The sequence below is a fragment of the Papio anubis genome, chromosome 5 (genome assembly GCF_008728515.1).
Source record: "Papio anubis isolate 15944 chromosome 5, Panubis1.0, whole genome shotgun sequence".
Lineage (NCBI taxonomy): Eukaryota > Metazoa > Chordata > Mammalia > Primates > Cercopithecidae > Papio > Papio anubis.
In genome coordinates, this window is record NC_044980.1 from 35,078,450 (window position 1) to 35,097,743 (window position 19,294).

At 37.9% G+C, this 19,294-nt stretch overlaps 1 protein-coding gene across 3 annotated transcripts in view; it reads right to left on the reverse strand.

Moving 5' to 3' along the window:
• RANBP3L (RAN binding protein 3 like) overlaps positions 1–19,043 on the reverse strand; it is a 51,193-nt gene extending 32,150 nt beyond the window's left edge. The window contains exons 1-2 of one of the 3 annotated variants that reach the window (XM_009208273.4): positions 18,864–18,931; positions 18,360–18,522 (exon numbers count right to left, since the gene is read on the reverse strand). In XM_009208273.4, coding sequence (XP_009206537.1) covers positions 18,360–18,450 — 91 coding nt within the window. In that variant the 5' untranslated portion in view covers positions 18,451–18,522; positions 18,864–18,931. Of the gene's footprint in view, positions 1–18,359 lie in introns of all 3 variants that reach the window. The other 2 variants (XM_003899584.5, XM_009208274.4) reach the window with 2 other exon arrangements.
• Positions 19,044–19,294: the final 251 nt, after the last annotated feature.

Consider the following 19,294-nt stretch of genomic DNA (forward strand, 5'->3'; position numbering starts at 1 on the left):
TAAGCAATAAACTATCTACTAAAAGATTAAAAAGTCTGTCTTTACAGAAGGAGGTGGTAGGGCCACAGCCTGACATTATTAACTGTAATGGGACACTCTGGTTCTTTTCATGAGAACCAATTTCAGGGTAAAATAACCAGGCCTCTGGGGAAAAGAGAGGCAACTTATACAGAAAGTTTCCAGGCTAATTCACAAAGCACTAACTCAACTGGAGACACAAGATGAATGGATCCTGCTGAAATGATTGCAGCCCTGATCATACCTGTTGAAGATGTAACCAATTTTGTGTTCAGATCTTTATACCAGCGTATATGAAGTAAAAGAGTAGGAACCCTTACCCCTTTTGATCTAACTGCAATTTTAACTGTACTTGTTCTTAACTGCTTTAAAGTTTTTATCAGAAATGAAGTTATAAACTGCCAACTCTAGGAAATCTAACATTTCTTAGTTTATATTCATTTATGACAAACACACACTAGAGAAAAAAGAATCAACATGTAAAAAAAATAAGGAAAGTTATTCCTCTTTTCTCATCAATACCAAGCTGGTAAAGAAAGCAGTTATTTTCAGAATGGAAATCATTTCACAAGAAGAAATTGGAGAAGATGAGAAAACTCTCTGACAATATGACCGATTACAACCATTATTACCCAGTGCTTTGTCTAATCCATCTCATTTTCTGAATACATCTGATTCTCATGCTGATAATCTTCAAGGAAACCATTCATTTTAAGTTCCAAAGACTCTCAACTGTTTCCTCTACTGATTTGTACATTGGTCTAGATCTAGACACCGAACAATTTTGAAAAACCAAGACATAGAGATAAGAAAATATATAATGTGAACAAGAGGCAAGAAGACTCATAGGTTGTATCAAACACAGACCTACTACCCTTCTGAAAGTAGAACCAAACCCTTGAAAATTCTTGTGTTGAATGTACTTCTCACCCCAAACATAACTCCAAACTGTGCTGCTTCATTTATAATCCAGCCACATGTGGTAGTGGGCCATAGCCAGTGACTTAATTTCATTTGCTTTTAAGAAACTGGGGATCTGCAGCAGCAATAATTCAATTGAAAAAATAATTCTCGTTTTTTAAAGTTGTTTACTTCATTAATGTCTTTATGAAGAAGTTCACAGAGTCCTAAAAACAGAATTTTCATTAAATCGTTTCATATAGAACATCAGGCAAATCACCCTGTCAATCAAATACAGTGATGACTGAAGAAACTGAATTTGTATGTATATTTTGAAAATGTTTTGTAATTGATCCCCAAAGATATGATCATCACGTGCAGTGAGCTATTTATTTGGGGGTGATCAGGGAGTAGAATGGTTTTATAATGACTTTCTTTGTTTTTTAATAGATCTTTTTCAATGGCTGTCACAGCATGCTCCATTATATTTTACTATTGTTTTAGTGTCAGAATATTAATCTTTGAATTATTATTTTTTCTCTCTTCTTAAAGATAATAGCTACTATATGAAATGCATATACCTGTCATGACTAGTCTTTACTCTTTTGCCTTTTGAAATGTTTAACTGAATATGACTTTAAGAAGTACTATGACAAGTTAGATCTGGCTGATCACCAAGGATGCTTCTTTTATGCACTAGTGTAATATAAAAATTTACATTTGTGCCATACTTTATAAGACATATTTAAATATATTAATATTTGGTAAATAAAAGAATGACTACTAGGAACTAGAGGTATGGTTTTAAAAACCTGAGCTTTGGAGAAAAACAGACTGGATTAAAATTTTGTCTCTTCTAGTTACTGTGTGAGCTGGAGCACGTCATTTGACCCCAAGAGCCCAGGTTTTCTCACCTGTGAAATGGGGATCATGAGACCTACCCTTACAGAGTTGTAACGATTCAGCAAGGTCATGTATGTAAAACATTCAGCACAGTGCCTGCCTTGTAAGAAATGCTCAGTAAGCTGTGCTGTTATTACATGATATGATCCTCAAGAAGTTAGTTATTGAACCCTTTTGCTCATGAGAGAACTAAGGCTCTAAAATTACAGGACCTGTCGTCTCAGGTCACACAGAAAATTCTTAGATATCTGAGACTATAACACATGAGAGCTGACTCCAAATCTTCTTTGCTAAGTTAGCTTCCTTCCTGGCTTCCATTGTGAGTTAAATGACTATTTTACAGCTTCTTTTCTGAAAGGTGACATGCCTGGGCTGTGATGGCTCTTTCCTGCCTTCCATGGTTCTGTATAAACCTGGTTGGGACATGATCCTATATTGTGTGAGTCTTCCTGCACTTCAATTTTGCCGTCTATAAAACACTGCAAGATGCTTCTGTTATTCTTGCCATTATTTGTGCATATTCTGACTCTAAAGAGATTTGATCAAGAATGTCTGCAGGCAAATGGCATAGTGATCCTAGCAATGTAAAATCTCCATATAAGTATTTCTTTTCGGCCACTGGCAGCAATAACTCAGAAGAATGTGTTACTTTTGACAGGGCACACCCATTTCTGCATAGTTTGAAGGTGTTACTTTGTCTATAAATAAGACTATTGTGTCCTTTTGTGACAAAGTTACTTGTAATCTTTACTTGAATATGCTTATTAGCAGCAAATGTGGAACTTCTGGATTGATAATGACAGAAAGAACTGTTTGCTCTTTCTCTACACTACTTCATTATTTAGGCCCAAGGGCTCAGAAAGTTGCAGAATGTGTCCTAGGATGTGCTTGGTCAACCTGATACCATTTGGAAATACATATTTAATTTGACAGCGTTTGTAAATCACATATTTTTCACTCAGAATAACTCGCAGTGTGAAAATGCTTCCATATGTTAAAAATGGGTCTCTCTGCTTTGCTGAGGGAATGGGGAACAAAGTCTAGGTTTCAAGGGATGTTGAAAATATACATTGAGCAGGCACATGCGCAAGTCTAAAATGGTATCTTCTTAAAGTTAATTTTAAATAATAATTAGTAGATTTTTCATTACTGCTAACATTAAAGAGGTACTTTTGACACAAAATATATCAGTAAGAACTAAATCACTCTTCAAAAAGACTGCTAATAAGTTAATACAGCTGAAATATAGCTTCATATATTGAGTCCAGATAAATTTAAACTCTTCCCCTTTGGTGAAGAAACATACTATTTTTAAATTTCTTCATGGATTCCAAGGACACAAGCCGGATGGAGAAGCTTGATTCCAGCTTCTTCCAATTCTAAAACTCTTTTCTTTAAACTTATTCCTCTTTGTCTTGAGCCTTTGAGCACATAGAAGAAAAAGCTCCTTGTTTCTCCATTTCCACAGGAATAAGTGGATGTTATTCCATGGGAAACAAGGCTTTGGCAGTCTAGTCAGGAAGAAGGAGCTGAGCTGCCATCCAAAGCCCGACCAACCCAGGAGGGGACTGGTCCCCATTCTCCTCTAGGGAACCCCCAGGAGACCCGTCGTTCCTCTTCTCGTTGCGTTTGAGGGCTGAACTGCCCTCCTGGCCCTCAGGCATAGAAAGGTAGCAGGAATAACATGATGCCTGTGGCAGATGGTTCTGCAGGGATATATATTATTGCACCATATCAGAACTAGTTTGGAGGAAGTAAAGGCCAGGTAGTAATTTGTACACTGACCAGAAACGTTTTATTCACCAGGCTAATAAAAATTAGCAGAGAAAAGTTGTTACTTTTAAAATTTATATGACTTGAAAAATTCCCAGAAAAACTGAAAACAATCCTTTTAATTTATGTATTCCTGAGGATACCTGGCTAGCTCAGTTGGCTCACTACAACCTCTGCCTCCTGAGTTCAAGTAATTCTCGTGCCTCAGCCTCCTGAGTAGCTGGGATTACAGGCATGTGCCACCAGGCCTGGCTAATTTTTGTATTTTTAGTAGAGATGGGATTTTACCATGTTGTCCAGGCTGGTCTTGAACTCTTGACCTCAGGTGATCCGCCCGCCTCGGCTTTCCAAAGTGCTGGGATTACAGGCATGAGCCACCACGCCCAGCACATTAATTTAACCTTACTCAGTTTTTAAAATGAAAAACGTTAAAAAAAAAACACACACACAAAAAAAACTTTAATCCGTATTTGAAAATGAAGCTTTTATAACAAAAGTTTGTCTTGTTAAATAAACAGAACTCATAATCTGTGGTTCTGGTATGTGTCTTGCCTATACTCTGTATATAAAAATACACACACACACACACACACACACACATCTTTATCTGCCACTTTATGTCTCTGCAGACAAGTAAAGTTTAATACAGTCAATCATAGACCAAAATAATCCATTTTCAGCATTCACAGACTTTCTTCTCACTTTACTCTTATTCTTTTGATAGCAATATCCTTCCTTTTATTAGAACAATTCCTTAAACAGGTCATTATAAAAGTCTGAAATATGGTTTTTACATCTAGATGGAGCCCCACTCCAGAGAAATGACCATGTTATTGAGACTTGTTACTGCAAGTCTGAGAATTTCTCTGAATCTGATGAGGGAAAGGAATTTGAATCTCATTAGCATTGAGTTCTTTCAGGACCTGAAGCCTGTCCTGCCATGATACAGGTCAGGCTTAAAAATCTCTTCTTTATCTCTCCTGTTTGAGTATATAGGTTGGGTTCCCTCTCCTCACTTCCTTTATTTTTTGAGATGGAGTTTCACTGTTGTTGCCCAGGCTGGGGTGCGATGGCACGATCTCAGCTCACCACAACCTCTACTTCCGGATTCAAGTGATTCTCCTGCCTCAGCCTCCCAAGTAGGTCACTTCCCATTTTAAGCCCTGTTCTCCTTCCGAATCAACTCACAGACATATATTTTATGTTCTTTTGATGTGGCTTTAGTTAGTATCAAATACCTTCACACCAGCATCCCTTGCTAAAAGTCTAGACCTTATTCCTATGACCTTTTGTTTATTGCCATCCACAGGGTGTGAGGTATGTGATCACTGGGTAGAAGGAATGCAGCTTTTTAATGAATACAGGTATTTACTGCATTTTAAATCCGTCTTTTGAATATTTTGCTAGATTTGCCAACAGACTTCATTAAAAAGCAACTCCAGTGTGAAACTTACCTTCCCTAAATGTTGATTAAAATTTTAAGTCAAGTTAATGATTTAATGTAATAGTTGAGCCACACTTGAAATAAAGTCCCAGTTTAAATAAAAAGTGAATTATAATAATGACTATTATTTAGCCCCTTTTTAATTTGAGGTTTTGCCTACTGCCTCTTTATTTTGTCAAAAACCCAAACTGCTCTCCAAGGCTGTGTCAGTCCGGTTCCAAAAATGGTACATTGCTGTCTTTCGCACTTCATGCAGTGTGAGACATAGGGGCTATGCAGCTATTTAAAGTTAAGCAAAAACTGCTAGCCTAATCAGTAAGCCACTTGCTCTGAGCTGCCAGGAGTGCACTGGTACATCAGCATTTTTACAACTGTTTCTTTTTCAGTCAAATATACCCTTTTGGGAGACAGTTGGATGTAGTTGGTAATTCATATTAAATTAACCAGTGATTTAATAGCAACCTATTCTAAACAACTGAATCACAAATTGAGTTCAAGGGCCAGCCATCATCCAAGCCCTTCTCAGGTACTTAGCTGAACATCTATTTTATACCAGCTTAAGAGGCAGTGAGCGTGAGTGAAAGCAGTCTCTGGAGTCCAGATCTTGGATTAGGAGCTTGGCTGAAGACCCCAGCTGTGAGACTTCCTGGGACTTTCACAAAGAAGTCAGCTAATACATCAAAAGTACTGAAAAACAGTTTCTGGCATGTAGCAAGCACTTCATAAATGTGATTTGTTTGTAAGTGACATGTTAGCACTGTGGTATGGTCTAGGGTATGAATCCATTTTTCTGCTCTCAAATAACTTGTACAACACAGCCGAGGCAGCCTTACCACAGAAGAATAATTCTTGGCAAATCTGAGTATCTCAGTTTTGAAAGTGATTTTGTAGGTCCTCTAATGGAACTTATCATCTAAAGTGTTTAGAGCATCCTCAGTAGATGGCCTTCCATAACAAAGAGTATCAATAAGGGTTCAAATATTTGCTCTTGCCAGATCTTACTTCATGTGTGGAGCACACTAGTGTACAGGCTACATGTGTGCCAGGATCTTGGCCCTTCATCCCACAGGGTCAGCCTCCTGAATTTACCTCAAAGTGCTGTATCATTTTTAACATATGCCTTATTGTGTAAAAGTGTAGAGAAGCGCTGCTTCTTGTTGTCACAGTTGTAATTGACTTTAGAAGACACCAGCAAAGATAGCATTATTTGTATGTGAATGTTAGATTAAATTATACCACCTGAAGTGATATCTATTGACCTAGTGGGGAATTTGTACCTCACGTGTGGTTGCTAGCACCAGGAAACCCACATCCATAGGCTTCTCATTACAAGGTTGTCATCTTTCCATCTCAATCAATATCCGAGCCTTTGAGATTTAGCATCATCAACATCAGAAATGAATTTTCATTGGTGAAATTAATGGCATTCAAGACCTTGGATTACCTGAAATATTTTAAGGACGCTTGCTAGTCTTACACAACCTGGACAGAAGAATCTGGCAAGACCTGTAGCCTGTACTTTTCAGAACGGAGCCCAAAGCTTTATATTGAAAGGTCCCAGTGTCCATTAATGAGCAGGATCATTCTTGGTTACTGGCTGACTGCACAGAATACTGCCTGGAGAATGTCGTTTTGTCTGAGCAAACCTTTTAGGCAGGATATAATCAGATTACCTAAGGAACAAAAAGTTTGGGACATCATATGCAGTCTTTTATGCTTGTTTGCTAATTAATGTTTGTTTAGTAAATATCTGTCAATTTGAAAGAATTTAGCCTAAGATTTTCTTTATTTTAACATGGTATTGAGGTTGGGAGGAATAGCTTACTTTTACTGCATCCCGCTCCCCAAAAGAACCTGAAAGATGTAAATGATCAAATTAACTCAAGTTGGCATGTAATATTTCCCATTTCTCTCACAGTCAAAACCAAAGAGCTTACCAGGGCAGACATGACTATCTAACTGCTCTTTCCTCTTGTGTCTCCCTTATCTCTCAATCACTTCCTAACACTCACTGCTTAAGCTAACTTGATTATAGTGGCCTCCTTTTGTCCCTCCAACACAGTCATCCTTAAAGTGTGATTGCTGCAACTGCAGCAATGATGGCATTTCTCTGAGAACTTGTTAGAAATGAAAATTCTTGACTCCTTCCCTCCAATCCCCTCAGAACTTCTGAATCAGAAAATCAGAGTGGGACCCAGCAATTACATTTTAATAAGCTCTCCAGGTGATTCTGCAGGTGATGCTAAAGTTTGAGAATCACTAACCTAGATAACTGTGATACTATTTTTGCTGTAACTGAAATGAGTCAATAACCATGACAGAACAAATGTAGGCCAAGTGTAATTTCTAAAACTCAGAGTCTTTGTACTTACTCTTTATTCTACCTGGACTGTTCTTCCACCAGATGTGGCACGACTGACTCCCTCACCTCTTACAGGTCTTTACTCAAACTCACCTTCTTGATGAGGTCTTGCCTGAGCACCCTGCTTAAATCAGACCTCCATTATGACACTCTATTCTGCCTGCTTAATTTTTTTCCATAATTCCTATCTTCATTATTATCATTTACACTGTTGATCCCCAACCTTTTTGGCCCAAGGGACTGGAAGACAATTTTTCCAAAGATGGTGGGAAGGTGGGCAGGGATGTTTTGGGGATGAAACTGCCCCGCCTCAGATCATCAGACATTAGACTCTCACAAAGAGCACACAACCTAGATCGCTCACATGCACAGTTCACAATAGGGTTCGTGCTCCAGTGAAACTGTAATGTGTATTGATCTGACAGGAGGCGGAGCTCAGGTGGTACTGCTCGCTCATGCCCTGCTTACCTCCTGCTGTGTGACCTGGTTTCTAACAGGCCATGGACCCCTGTTTGCACTATGTATTTTGCGCATTTATCTTCTTTAATGTTTGCCTTTCTGCCTCTCAGAAAATAAGCTCCTTGTGGGCAGGATTTTTTGTTTGCTTTGTTCACTAGAGTCTAGAACAGTGCCTGATAAATGGCAGCCACTAAGTATTTGTTAAATAAAATAAATGAAGTGCTATATAACTGCAAACAAGATGAAGTAGAGATGGAGTGAAAAAATATTCATGAAGTAGTCCATTTTAGGTGTTTATTAAATGATAACTGATGAGTCAGTCATGGCTTTAAAACAATAACAACACTGAATTCTAAAGAAAATTAAGATAAATCATTGGTTCTAAAGGAGGTTCAATAATGGAAAGACAGATGCTTGACAAAAAGAGTTAGTGTCTCGCCCTAGGTATTAGATAGTTCTTTTTATTATATCTCAATTTATCCTTTGCTAATTTCATTGATTAGCTAATTTTTGCTATGTTATTAACAGAGAATTTCTAAGCTTTAGGAATAAAAGCAACAATAAAATACCACTATTATTAAACCTGACTAAGGTTATACTAACATTTTCTCTCAAAGGTGTGATATTTCCTGAGCTGTGGGTACTCTGCCAGTAAGACACAGTTATGTTCTTCGGCAAATTATTCAAATTCATTGAGATATTCAGTCTCTTCACTATTCTATGGAATTACTAGTAGAGGCCTAGAGGAAAATTTGGAGTCTGAGGCCTCCTAGGCAGTCTCACATTCTGGAAAATGAGGCCTAAATTACATAGAATAAAATACACAGATGAATTTTTGACAAATGTATGTGCTCAGGTAACCAAAACCCTATCAAGATATAAAACATTTTTATTGCCCTAGTGTGTTCTTTGTGTCCTGTTCCAGTTCTCCTCTCTGGGCAACAACTGTTCTGCTCTCTATCACCATGGCCTAATTTTGCCTGTAGAAGTAAGTACTCTTTTGTGTCTGCCTTATTTTCACTAACTATAACATTTCTGAGATTCACCTACATGGTTACACGTATCAGTAATTCATTTCTTTTTACTACTGAGTAGTATTCCAGTGTGTCAATATACCACAATTTGCTTACCAATTTACTTGCTTATATACAGTTTTGGGTTATTCACATTCTGGAGTTCATATGAATAAAATCTACTACAAACATTCTTGTGCAAGGCTTTCGTGGTTATATTATTATTTTTCTCCGAACTGTTATGGAACACCTAAATATGGAACTGTTGGATCACAGGGTACTTGTGGGTTTAATTATATAAGAAACTGCCAAATCGTTTTCCAAAGTAGTTTTTATCACTTCCCAGCAATGAGTGAGTTCTGGTTGTTTCACATCCTCTCCAAGCATCATGTTATCAGCATTTAAAATTTTAGCCATTCTAGTGGATGTGAAGTGACATTTCATGGTGGTTTTATTTTGGATTTCCCTGATAACTGATAGCATTGAACATCTTTTGATGTGCTTTTGGCCATTTATATACTTTCTTTTTGAAGTGTTTGCCAGATCATTTGCCCATTTTTTAACCAAATTGTTTATCATGAGTTGTAAGAGTTTTTAACATATTCTGATTGAAAGTTCTTTTTCAAATATATATTTGACATTTTTCTCCCAGTCTTTTCTTTTCTTAGTGGTATCTTTTGAAGAACAGATATGTTTAATATTGATAGTCTAACTTATCTATTTTTTATGGTCAATGCTTTTTTGTCTGTCTAAAAAGCTGCCTTTTTGACGGTGAAGTTATTTTCCTACATTTCTTCTAGAAGCTTTATACATTTAGCTTTTGTATTTCAGTCATATTCTATCTGAAACTAATTTTTGTGTGAGGTAGGTATTGTGGTTCATTTTCAGAAATATTTTTCACCATTTGTTCCAGGATTCTTACAGAGAAGACTATCTCTTCTCCCTTTGAATTATCTTGATACCTTTGTCAAAAACCAATTGACAATGTACTAATAGATCAATTTCTGGACTTTATATTCTGTTCCAATAATAGATTTTTGTATCCTTACACTGATATTATATCATCTTGATTTATTATAACCTGAAATCCAAAAGTGTAGTTGTCAACTTTGTTCTCTTTTTCAAGATTGACTTAGTTATTCTAGGTCCTTAACATTCCCTTATACTTTTAAAATCAGTTTGGCAATTTCAAGACAAAAAATCTGCTGTAATTTTTATTGAGATGGTCAAGTTGAGGAAAATTGACATCTTAATATTGAGCATTCCAATTCAGGAATTTGGGATGTATCTCTTCTTATAATTCAATCTTCTTCAGCTTCACACTGCAATGTTTAAGTGTACAAGTCCTGCACATATTTTGTTAAATTAATCCATAACTATTTCCTTTTTATGCTATTAAATAAGTACTCTAATATTTTTAATTTCCACTTGTTCTCAACTAATATATAGAAATGCAATATTTTTAGTATGTTGACTTTGTAGCCTATTACCTTAGTAAATGCGTTTATTAGTTCTAGCATTTTTTGATAGATTTCTCAGGATTTTTCCACAAACACCATTAATCATCTGCAAAAAAAAGACAGTTTTACCTCTTTGTTTCCAATATGTAAGCCTTTTATTTCTTTTTCTTAATGTAATATTCTGGCTGGGATCTCCAGTACACTGTTGAATAGAAATAATGATAATGGACATCTCTGTTTATTTTTCCTAATCTTAGGAGGAAAATGCGCAATCTTCTACATTGAGTAGTGTTAGCTGCTGGGTTTCTTGTAAATGTTTTTCATCAGGTTGAGGAAGTTGCTCTATTCCAAATCCCTTGAGCTTTTGTATCAGTTGGTGTTGAATTTTATGTTCCTCTGCATCTTTCTGGCACAAAGGTATTCATAACACTCCATTATAATCCTTTTAATATCTGTAGTGACACCCTATACATCATTCCTGATACTGATGGTTTCTCTCTCTTTCTCTCTCTCTTTTTTTTTTTTTTACATAGAGTCTCACGCCATCGCACATGTGCAGTGCAGTGACGCGATCTTGACTCGCTTACATTTACCTCCGGTTCAAGCAATTCTCGTGCCTCAGTCTCCTGAGTAGCTGGGATCACAGGTGCATGCCACCACACCTGGCTAATTTTTGTATCTTTAGTAGAGATGGGGTTTCACCATGTTGGCCAGGCAGGTCTTGAACTCCTGTCCTCAAGTGGTCCCCCCACCTCAGTCTCCCAAAATGCTGAGATTACAGGTGTGAGCCAACGCGCCCGGCCATGTCTCTTTTTATTGATTAATCTAGGTAGGGGTTTATTAATTTTATTAATATTTTGAAGGGAAGTAGCTTTGGGGAATCATGGAGGAGCAGACTACTTTCTCATGACTTTGTTTTTAGGAATGGAAAAATAAAGGTTTTTTTGGAATTTGTTTTTGTTAAGTCCAACTTCAAAAGTGTAATTAGGGATGGCCTTGGACAACCATGGCATTTTTTCTTTCTTTTTTGAGACAGAGTCTCACTCTGTTGCCTAGGCTGGAGTGCAGGGCACAATCTCGGCTCACTGAAACCTCTGCCTCCCAGGTTCAAGTGATTCTCCTGCCTCAGCCTCCTGAGTAGCTGAGGCTACAGGCACATGCCACCATGCTCAGCTATTTTTTTTTTTTTTTTTCTTTTTTTTGTATTTTTAGTAGAGACAGGGTTTCACCATGTTGGCCAGGATGTTCTCAATCTCCTGACCTCATGATCCACCTGCCTCGGCCTCCCAAAGTGCTGGGATTACAGGCATGAGCCACTGTGCCCGGTCTGGCTTTTTTTTCCAGTGGTAAAATATACTTACCACAAAATTTATCATTTTAACCATTTGTAAGTGTACAGTTCAGTCGTGTGAACTGTATTCACATGTTTGTATAACCAATCTCCAGAACTCTTTTCATCTTGCAAAACTGAAACTCTGTACCCTTAAACAACATATCCTCAATCTTTTCGACCCCAAAACCCTAAAAGCACCATTCTACTTTCTGTCTCTCTAAATTTGACTACTTTAGATACCTCATGTAAGTGGAATCAGACAGTATTTATCTTTTTGTGACTGGCTTATTTCATTTAACTTGATGTCCTCAGGTTTATCCATGTTGTAGCGTGTGTCAGAATTTCCTTCATTTTTAAGGCTGAAAATTATTTGATTATATATACATGTATAGTGTGTGTGTGTATATATATAGTGTATACATGTATATAGTGTGTGTCTGTATATATACACACACCATATTTTGTTGATCCATTCATTCGTCAATGGAGATTTGTTTGTTTCCATCTTTTGGCTATTGTGAATAATACTACCATGAGCATAGGTGCACAAGTATCTGTTTGAATCCCTGCTTTTACTTCACTTAGGATTTTATCCAGAAGTAAAATTGCAGGATAATATGGTAATTCTATTTGTTAATTTTTTGAGGAACTGCGTGATATGGTTTGGCTGAGTCCCCACCCAAATCTCATCTTGAATTGTAGTTCCCATAATCCCCACATGTCAAGGGAGGGACCCAGTGGGAGGTAACTGAATCATTGGGGGCCATTACCTCCATGCTGTTCTCATGATAGTCAGTGAGTTCTCATGAGATCTGATGCTTAAGGGACTTTTCCCTCTTTGCTCATCACTTCTCCTTCCTGCCACTATGTGAAGAAGGATGTGTTTGCTTCCCTCCTTCTGCCATGATTGTAAGTTTCCTGAGGCCTTCCCAGCCCTGTGGAGCTGTGAGTCAATTAAACCTGTTTCCTTTATAAACTACCCAGCTTCAGGCAATTCTTTATAGCAGCATGAGAACAGACTAATACATTGCCATAGTGCTTTTCACAGCAACTGCACTATTTTGTCTCCTCCAACAGTGCACGAGGTTTCAATTTCTCCACATTCTCACCAACATTTGTTATTTCCTGTTTTGTTTTTTTTTGTTTGTTTGTTTGTTTTACGAATAGTAGCCATCCTATTAGGTGTGAAGTGGGAAAATGAAGTTTCAACCATTAAATTTATTTATTTATTATTTCCTAGTGCAATCTATTAGGAAGGCTTATTATGGGACTATCTAAGGAGTCCTTACATAGTTCCAAGGAAGGAGCTGTCACACCAAAAAGACCAAATGTGATTAGAGATTGGAAATTTCGAACCCACCCCATTCCCCTAACCTCCTAGGAGGAGAGAAGAACTGGAGATTAAGTTCAATCATATGGCCAATTATTTAATCAATCATGCCTACATAATGAAACCTCATTAAAAACCCTGGACACCATGCTGAGGGGAGCTTCCTGATACTAAGAGGGTGGTACACCCTGACTCTGTGGAAGCAGAGGCTCCTGTGCTCATGACCCTTCCAGTCCTCCTCACATGTACCTCTTCAATTGGCTGACCATTTGTATCCCTTATAATAAAATGGAAATTGAAAGTGCAGAGCTTTCCTCAATTCTGTGAGTTGTTCTAGTGAATTATCAAATCTGAGAGGTTGTGGGAAGTCTTTAATTTGTAATTGTCCTGACAGAAGTACAGGTTGCTTGGGGACAGCTGAAAATCATTGTTGGAATCTGAAATGGGGCAGTCTTGTGAGACTAAGTCCTTCATTTGTGGGTCTTCACTAATTCTGGGTAGCGTCAGAATTGAATTGTAGGACACTCAGAGAATTGGTGTCAGAAGACACAAAATCATGAGGCATTCAAAAATGTCTTGGTTATCCATGGAGAGGTTTCTCTAGTATAGATCAATTTTAAAAATTAAACATTGTAATACTAGAAATCATAGATTTTATGAGACAGCTGTATGTGACAGAAAGTACATTGAAAGCAGCTCTAAATAACTGTGTAACTTTGGAAAAGTCATCTTGACCTTGAAGATTCACAGTTTCCACATCTTTATAAATGAGGATAACAATACTTGCCTGTGATTATTAGTTTTATGTGTCAGCTTGGCTGTTCCATGATACCCAGATATTTTGTCAACATTCTGGATGTTTCTGTGAGGATGTTTTTGGATGAGGTTTACACTTAAACTAGTAGACTTTGACTCAAGCAGATTGTCCTTCATTAGTGGGTGAATCTCATCTAATCAGTCAAAGGCCTGAATAGAACAAAAGACTGACTTCCCCAGAGCAACCAAGAATGGACTCAACTGCAGAATTAACTCTTCACTTGGGTCTCCAGCCTGTCAGTCTACACTGCAGTTTGAACTTGCCAACCTCCATAGTTGTGGGAGTGAATTTCTTAAAATAAATCCCCCACTCTCTCACTCTGTCTCTCTTCTCTCTCTCTATTCTCTCTCGTTAAAATTTTGCATATAAGTTTTGATGCTTCCCAAACTTAATTATTAATAGCCTACTGGTGACCAGAATCCTTATCAATAACATAAGACAGTCAATTAATACATATTTTGTATATGTGTTATATACTGTATTCTTACAATAAAATAAGTTAGAGAAAAATGTTACTAAGAAAACCATAAGGAAAAGAAAATATATTTACTGTTTATTAAGTGGAAGTGGATTGTCATAAAGGTCTTCATCATTGTCTTCATGTTGAGTAGGCTGAGGAGGGGAAGGAAGAGGAGGGGCTGATCTTGCTGTCTCAAGGGTGGCAAAGGAAGAAAATCCACATAAAAGTGGATCTGAACAGTTCAAATTTGTGGTGTTCAAGAGTCAACTCTATACACATACACACACACACACACGCACACACACATCCAATTGGTTCTGTTTCCCTGAAGAAGCTTGACTACACTATTTCATCTGGTTGTTGTAAAAATTAATGAGATAATGTATATGAGACCATTTGTAAATTTTAAAGCACCATAACACATAAGGATGGTTGTCTGCCTAGTACATGTAATATGTAATGAGCGTTGCTGAGGCTGTGTAGACAAGTAAATTAACATTTACAAATGTGGTCATAGAGTCAATATTAGAGATAAATGGATTCAAAATATCACAGGAGAAGCTAGAAGATAGCAACAAGTTGGGAGATGAGCCTCCTGGACTTGTGTTCTGGACTGATAGAGCATTTGTTGTCATAGTAAACTCCATGTGGACAGGAAACCATGGCTTAGTTGACTTAGTTCAGTTTGCATATTCAGCATCTAGCATAACACTTTGCACATTGTTGTTGCCCAGATAACTACTGAAGAATAAGTGACTTTTATCTATGCAATCACTTCAAAATTACACTTTTGTGAGTGACTAGGTGGAAGGAGTTAAATACTGGGGAGTTAACACTAAGCATTTTAGCATATGGCATGGGGGGTTAGAAAATAAAATATGTATGTGTTGAGGCCGGTGTGGTGGCTTATGCCTGTAATCCCAACACTTTGGGAGGCCAAGGTGGGTGAATCACAAGGTCAGGAGTTCGAGACCAGCCTGGCCAATATGGTGAAACCCTCTCTCTACTAAAAATACAAAAATTAGCCGGGCATGGTGGAGTGTGCCTGTAGTCCCAGCTACTCAGGAGGCTGAGGCAGAAGAGTCACTTGAACCCGGGAGGCGGAGGTTGCAGTGAGCCAAGATCATGCACCACTGTACTCCAGCCTGGGCGACAGAGCAAGACTCCATCTTAAAAAAAAAAAGAAAAGAAAAGAAAACATGTATGTGTTGAAGCTAGTCACGCCTACAGAAGTGTCAAATGTCAATTAATCATAGTCTATATGCTCAATAATAGAGGTAGAACCTTAGGCTGGCTGGAGAAAGGCCAAAGCCATGAACCCAGGATGATTCCATGAATAAAGCCAGACCTCACTCTCTAACTCAAGGACAGTAACTGGAATGCTATTTAGCAACACAGCAAATACTACCCAGTGTCACTTGTCAGCTCAAATCACTAGATGACATTTCTTGTAGCAGTCAATGGCCGGTCTGGACCGCATTAGCATGCTTCACAACTTTATGGACTGTGGCTTATGTGGGCAGATATTTTGAGACTCGGGTGTGGAAGAATATGGTTGCTTTCAAAACATTCTAGGCAAAAAGCTAAGTCTGAGAAAGAAGACCAGTCTTGTGGGTATTTTGGGAAGTATGTCATCATAGTGATTATTTCCAGGCTTCTCTGGATATTGCAGTGTGATGGTTAATGCTGACTGTCAACTTGATTGGATTGAAGGATACAAAGTATTGATCCTGGGTGTGTCTGTAAGGGTGTTGCCAAAAGAGATTAACATATGAGTCAGATCCACCCTTAATCTAGTGGGCACAATCTAATCAGCTGCCAGCAAATACAAAGCAGGCAAAAAAACGTGAAAAGGTGACTGGCCTAGCCTCCCAGCCTACATCTTTCTCCCATGCTATTTGCCCTTGAACATCAGACTCCAAGTTCTTCAGTTTTGGGAGTCGGACTGGGTCTCCTTGCTCCTCAGTTTGCAGACAGCCTATTGTGGGACCTTGTGATTGTGTAAGTTAATACTTAATAAACTCCCCTTTATATATATACACACACACGCACATATATATATACACACACACATATACACACACACATATATACACACATATATATACATATATATATCCTATTAGTTATGTCCCTCTAGAGAACTTTGATTAATACAGCCAGTAAAGGAGAGATCTTCAGGATAGCCTGCCTTAAATTAAAACAACAGTGGGGCATTATTTTTCACTTATGAAATTGAGAAGAAATTTAAAAAATAGTAGTATTACTGAGAACATACTCCAACACTGTTGATAGGAGGGTCATTTGGCCAAAAACAATTTTTAAGAATGTATAATCCTTTGACTCCACAATTTCACCTCTATGAATTTATGCCAAGGAAATAATCCCATATCAGTGTAAAGTTCTATTCGTTAATTTAGGTGCAGCCCAGTGTTAATTATAATAGTTAAAATATTAGAAATAACTAATATGTCTAACAGTAGAGAATTGTCTAAGGGAATTTTGCTACATCCATATAAAGGAACAGTGTGCAACTGTTAAAAATAAGGTTGTAGAAGAATATTTAATGACCTGGAAATTTGTTCATCCTCTGTCGTTAAATTAAAAAGCAGTTTACAAAACACCGTTTACAGAAGTATCCAGAACAAGTCCATGTTGTTTAAAAATCAAGCAAAAGAAGAATTCATACATGTGCATAGAAGAAGAGTCTAAAAGTTTACACATTAAAATGTTAATATCTATTATCTTTGGGTGGTGGGGTTACAGGAGACTTCCTATCATCTTCTTTAGGCTCACGCCCACCAAATTTTCTATTAAAAATATTATATTAGCAGTTGAAGTGGGGGGAAGTCACTTGAACATTTCAAACAAAGTCAACAGAAAACAAAACCCCTGATAAACTAGAATTGTCTACTAACAGAGAAGCAAGAGCATTTTACAGTGCTATGCCTTATCCCTGACACATTCCAGGACTTTACATTCTAGGGTACTTGGTTCAAAATTTATTTGAGCCCTAGTAGTAAAGCGTGGTCTAAAAAGTTCACATGGTTTTCATTTACCACAAAGTATTTTCTGCCCACACTATGCTAAGCCTTGTAGAGCATGAAGTCACGTTATACAGCTCCAGGAACCGACACAGAGAGGTGGCCTGACACATTCATGTGACTGTTGGCACACAGATTCCATCTTGGAAATGGGAAGTTTTGGCCCTTTAGCCAGCACTCTCCACACCACTGAAATCTGAAACTGTGTCTATAGAAAAATAATTAAAGAGCTCATTGCCTAGATCCACACATAAAAAGATCTATCTTAGGTTATTGAAGAGAAGTTAGAAGTGTCTGGTGAATCCTTAACCTCTGTGGAGTGATGATGTCATCCATAAGAGACCCAGCCTTTCCCACAAGTGTCATTTGCTGTCCCTGTCAGAGTGAATTGGAGGGATCATCTTGTCTATTCATGTCAACCATTTGAACTAACTCAGCTGGCTGGGGAGTGGATTTGAAAATTTAAAAAGACTGATGGTGAAAATGGCTGGGAGGTAGATAATTTAGTTTGAATGAGTGCCCAGCGAGTGAAACGTGACACTTTTCCCTGACTGTATCCAGCTGTCCCTAGACCATAAAAAGGAAAGAGTCAAGAATATGTTTCTTTTTCCCACAATGAATGAGCCAGAGATTCAGACAAAATTAGGCTTAAACAAAGTGAAAAAAGTGTTCCACTAGTGGTAGGATGGTAGAGAAAGCTCCAGGCTAACTTAAAGCTACTCTCAGCTGAATCCCCCTTGTAGCTGACTCAGCCTTGCCCAGATGGGTGTTTTGAATTAGACAAAATCTCTCATACTCTAAAAAACTGACAGTAGCTAGAAGTTTAAGAATATAAGTTTCTGAATGACAGCTCCAAGGAATATGCATTCTTGACAGTCTTCCATAGTCCTTTAAAAATCAATAGTGAATCCAAGTTAACCCACCCTTATGCATCACTATTATGTCAGAGCTTCCCTGGGTCCTTCACCAGCCCACCATTCTTCTGGGAATGCAAATGCACAGAAGGTCACAGAACATGCAACTCATGAGCTGGACTGACTTACCTTGCTGTTGCCGGTCCTCCTGCAGCTTCAGTTGACAGGTGTGCAAACTGCCAAGCAGGTGTCTGCTGCCTTTTCTTGGTATGGTAGTCATGGTCCTAGCAGTATGGCTGTGACTCAAGGATCACTAGAGCACTCCTTCTCTTGGCCAGTCACCTAAAATGGCCTTCACCAGACACCCAGAAATACACAGATTCATGCAGATCTTGTCTTTGCATGTACAACATATACTCCTCTACTAAACTTCCAAGCTTTTTCCAGTCATGATTCTTGAAATAAATAATGACCAATGTTACTTCTCCTAAAGATGCCAATTCATTTGGCTAAAAATACAACTTAATTATTCTTTCATTTCAAAATGAATTGAAACTAAACCCCCTTATAGAGTAAAATTCTACAAATTAACTATTTCTAATAGATTACAGTTTTGGCATTTTTAAATTCCTTTTACCGACATGAAATCCAATGCCTCTGGTATTTAAAGAAGACTGCTAAAGTAATACATACACAAAGAAAAAAAAAGTGCTGCTGAGTTAACTGATTTCTAAGCCTAATCTGAGTTACCCTCGGTGACAGCTGAAAGTGCACAGTTCTTTAAGGGAGGCTGGAAGGAGGAGGAGCAAAGTGGGCTAGGATGATTAGCATAAAGAGGCAGGCAAGACGGGCATTGGAGCTGCTTTGAATAATAGTGACCAAAGCACAGATTCTAAAGATGCCCTGCCATTATGTTACAGTAACTGAGTACCTGATTTCTGCTACTTTGTTTGTAATTAAAATGCAAGCTGAAAGCAGGAGTTTATACTGCAAGGACATTCATTTGTACATGTGAAATCTAAAAGGTATAAATGGAACTGGTAATGAGCTCATGGAAATGTACTGCTGGAACTTTCAATTTCTGTAAACACCTCCTAGTCTTCGGAAGGGAGCAGTTAGAGGGC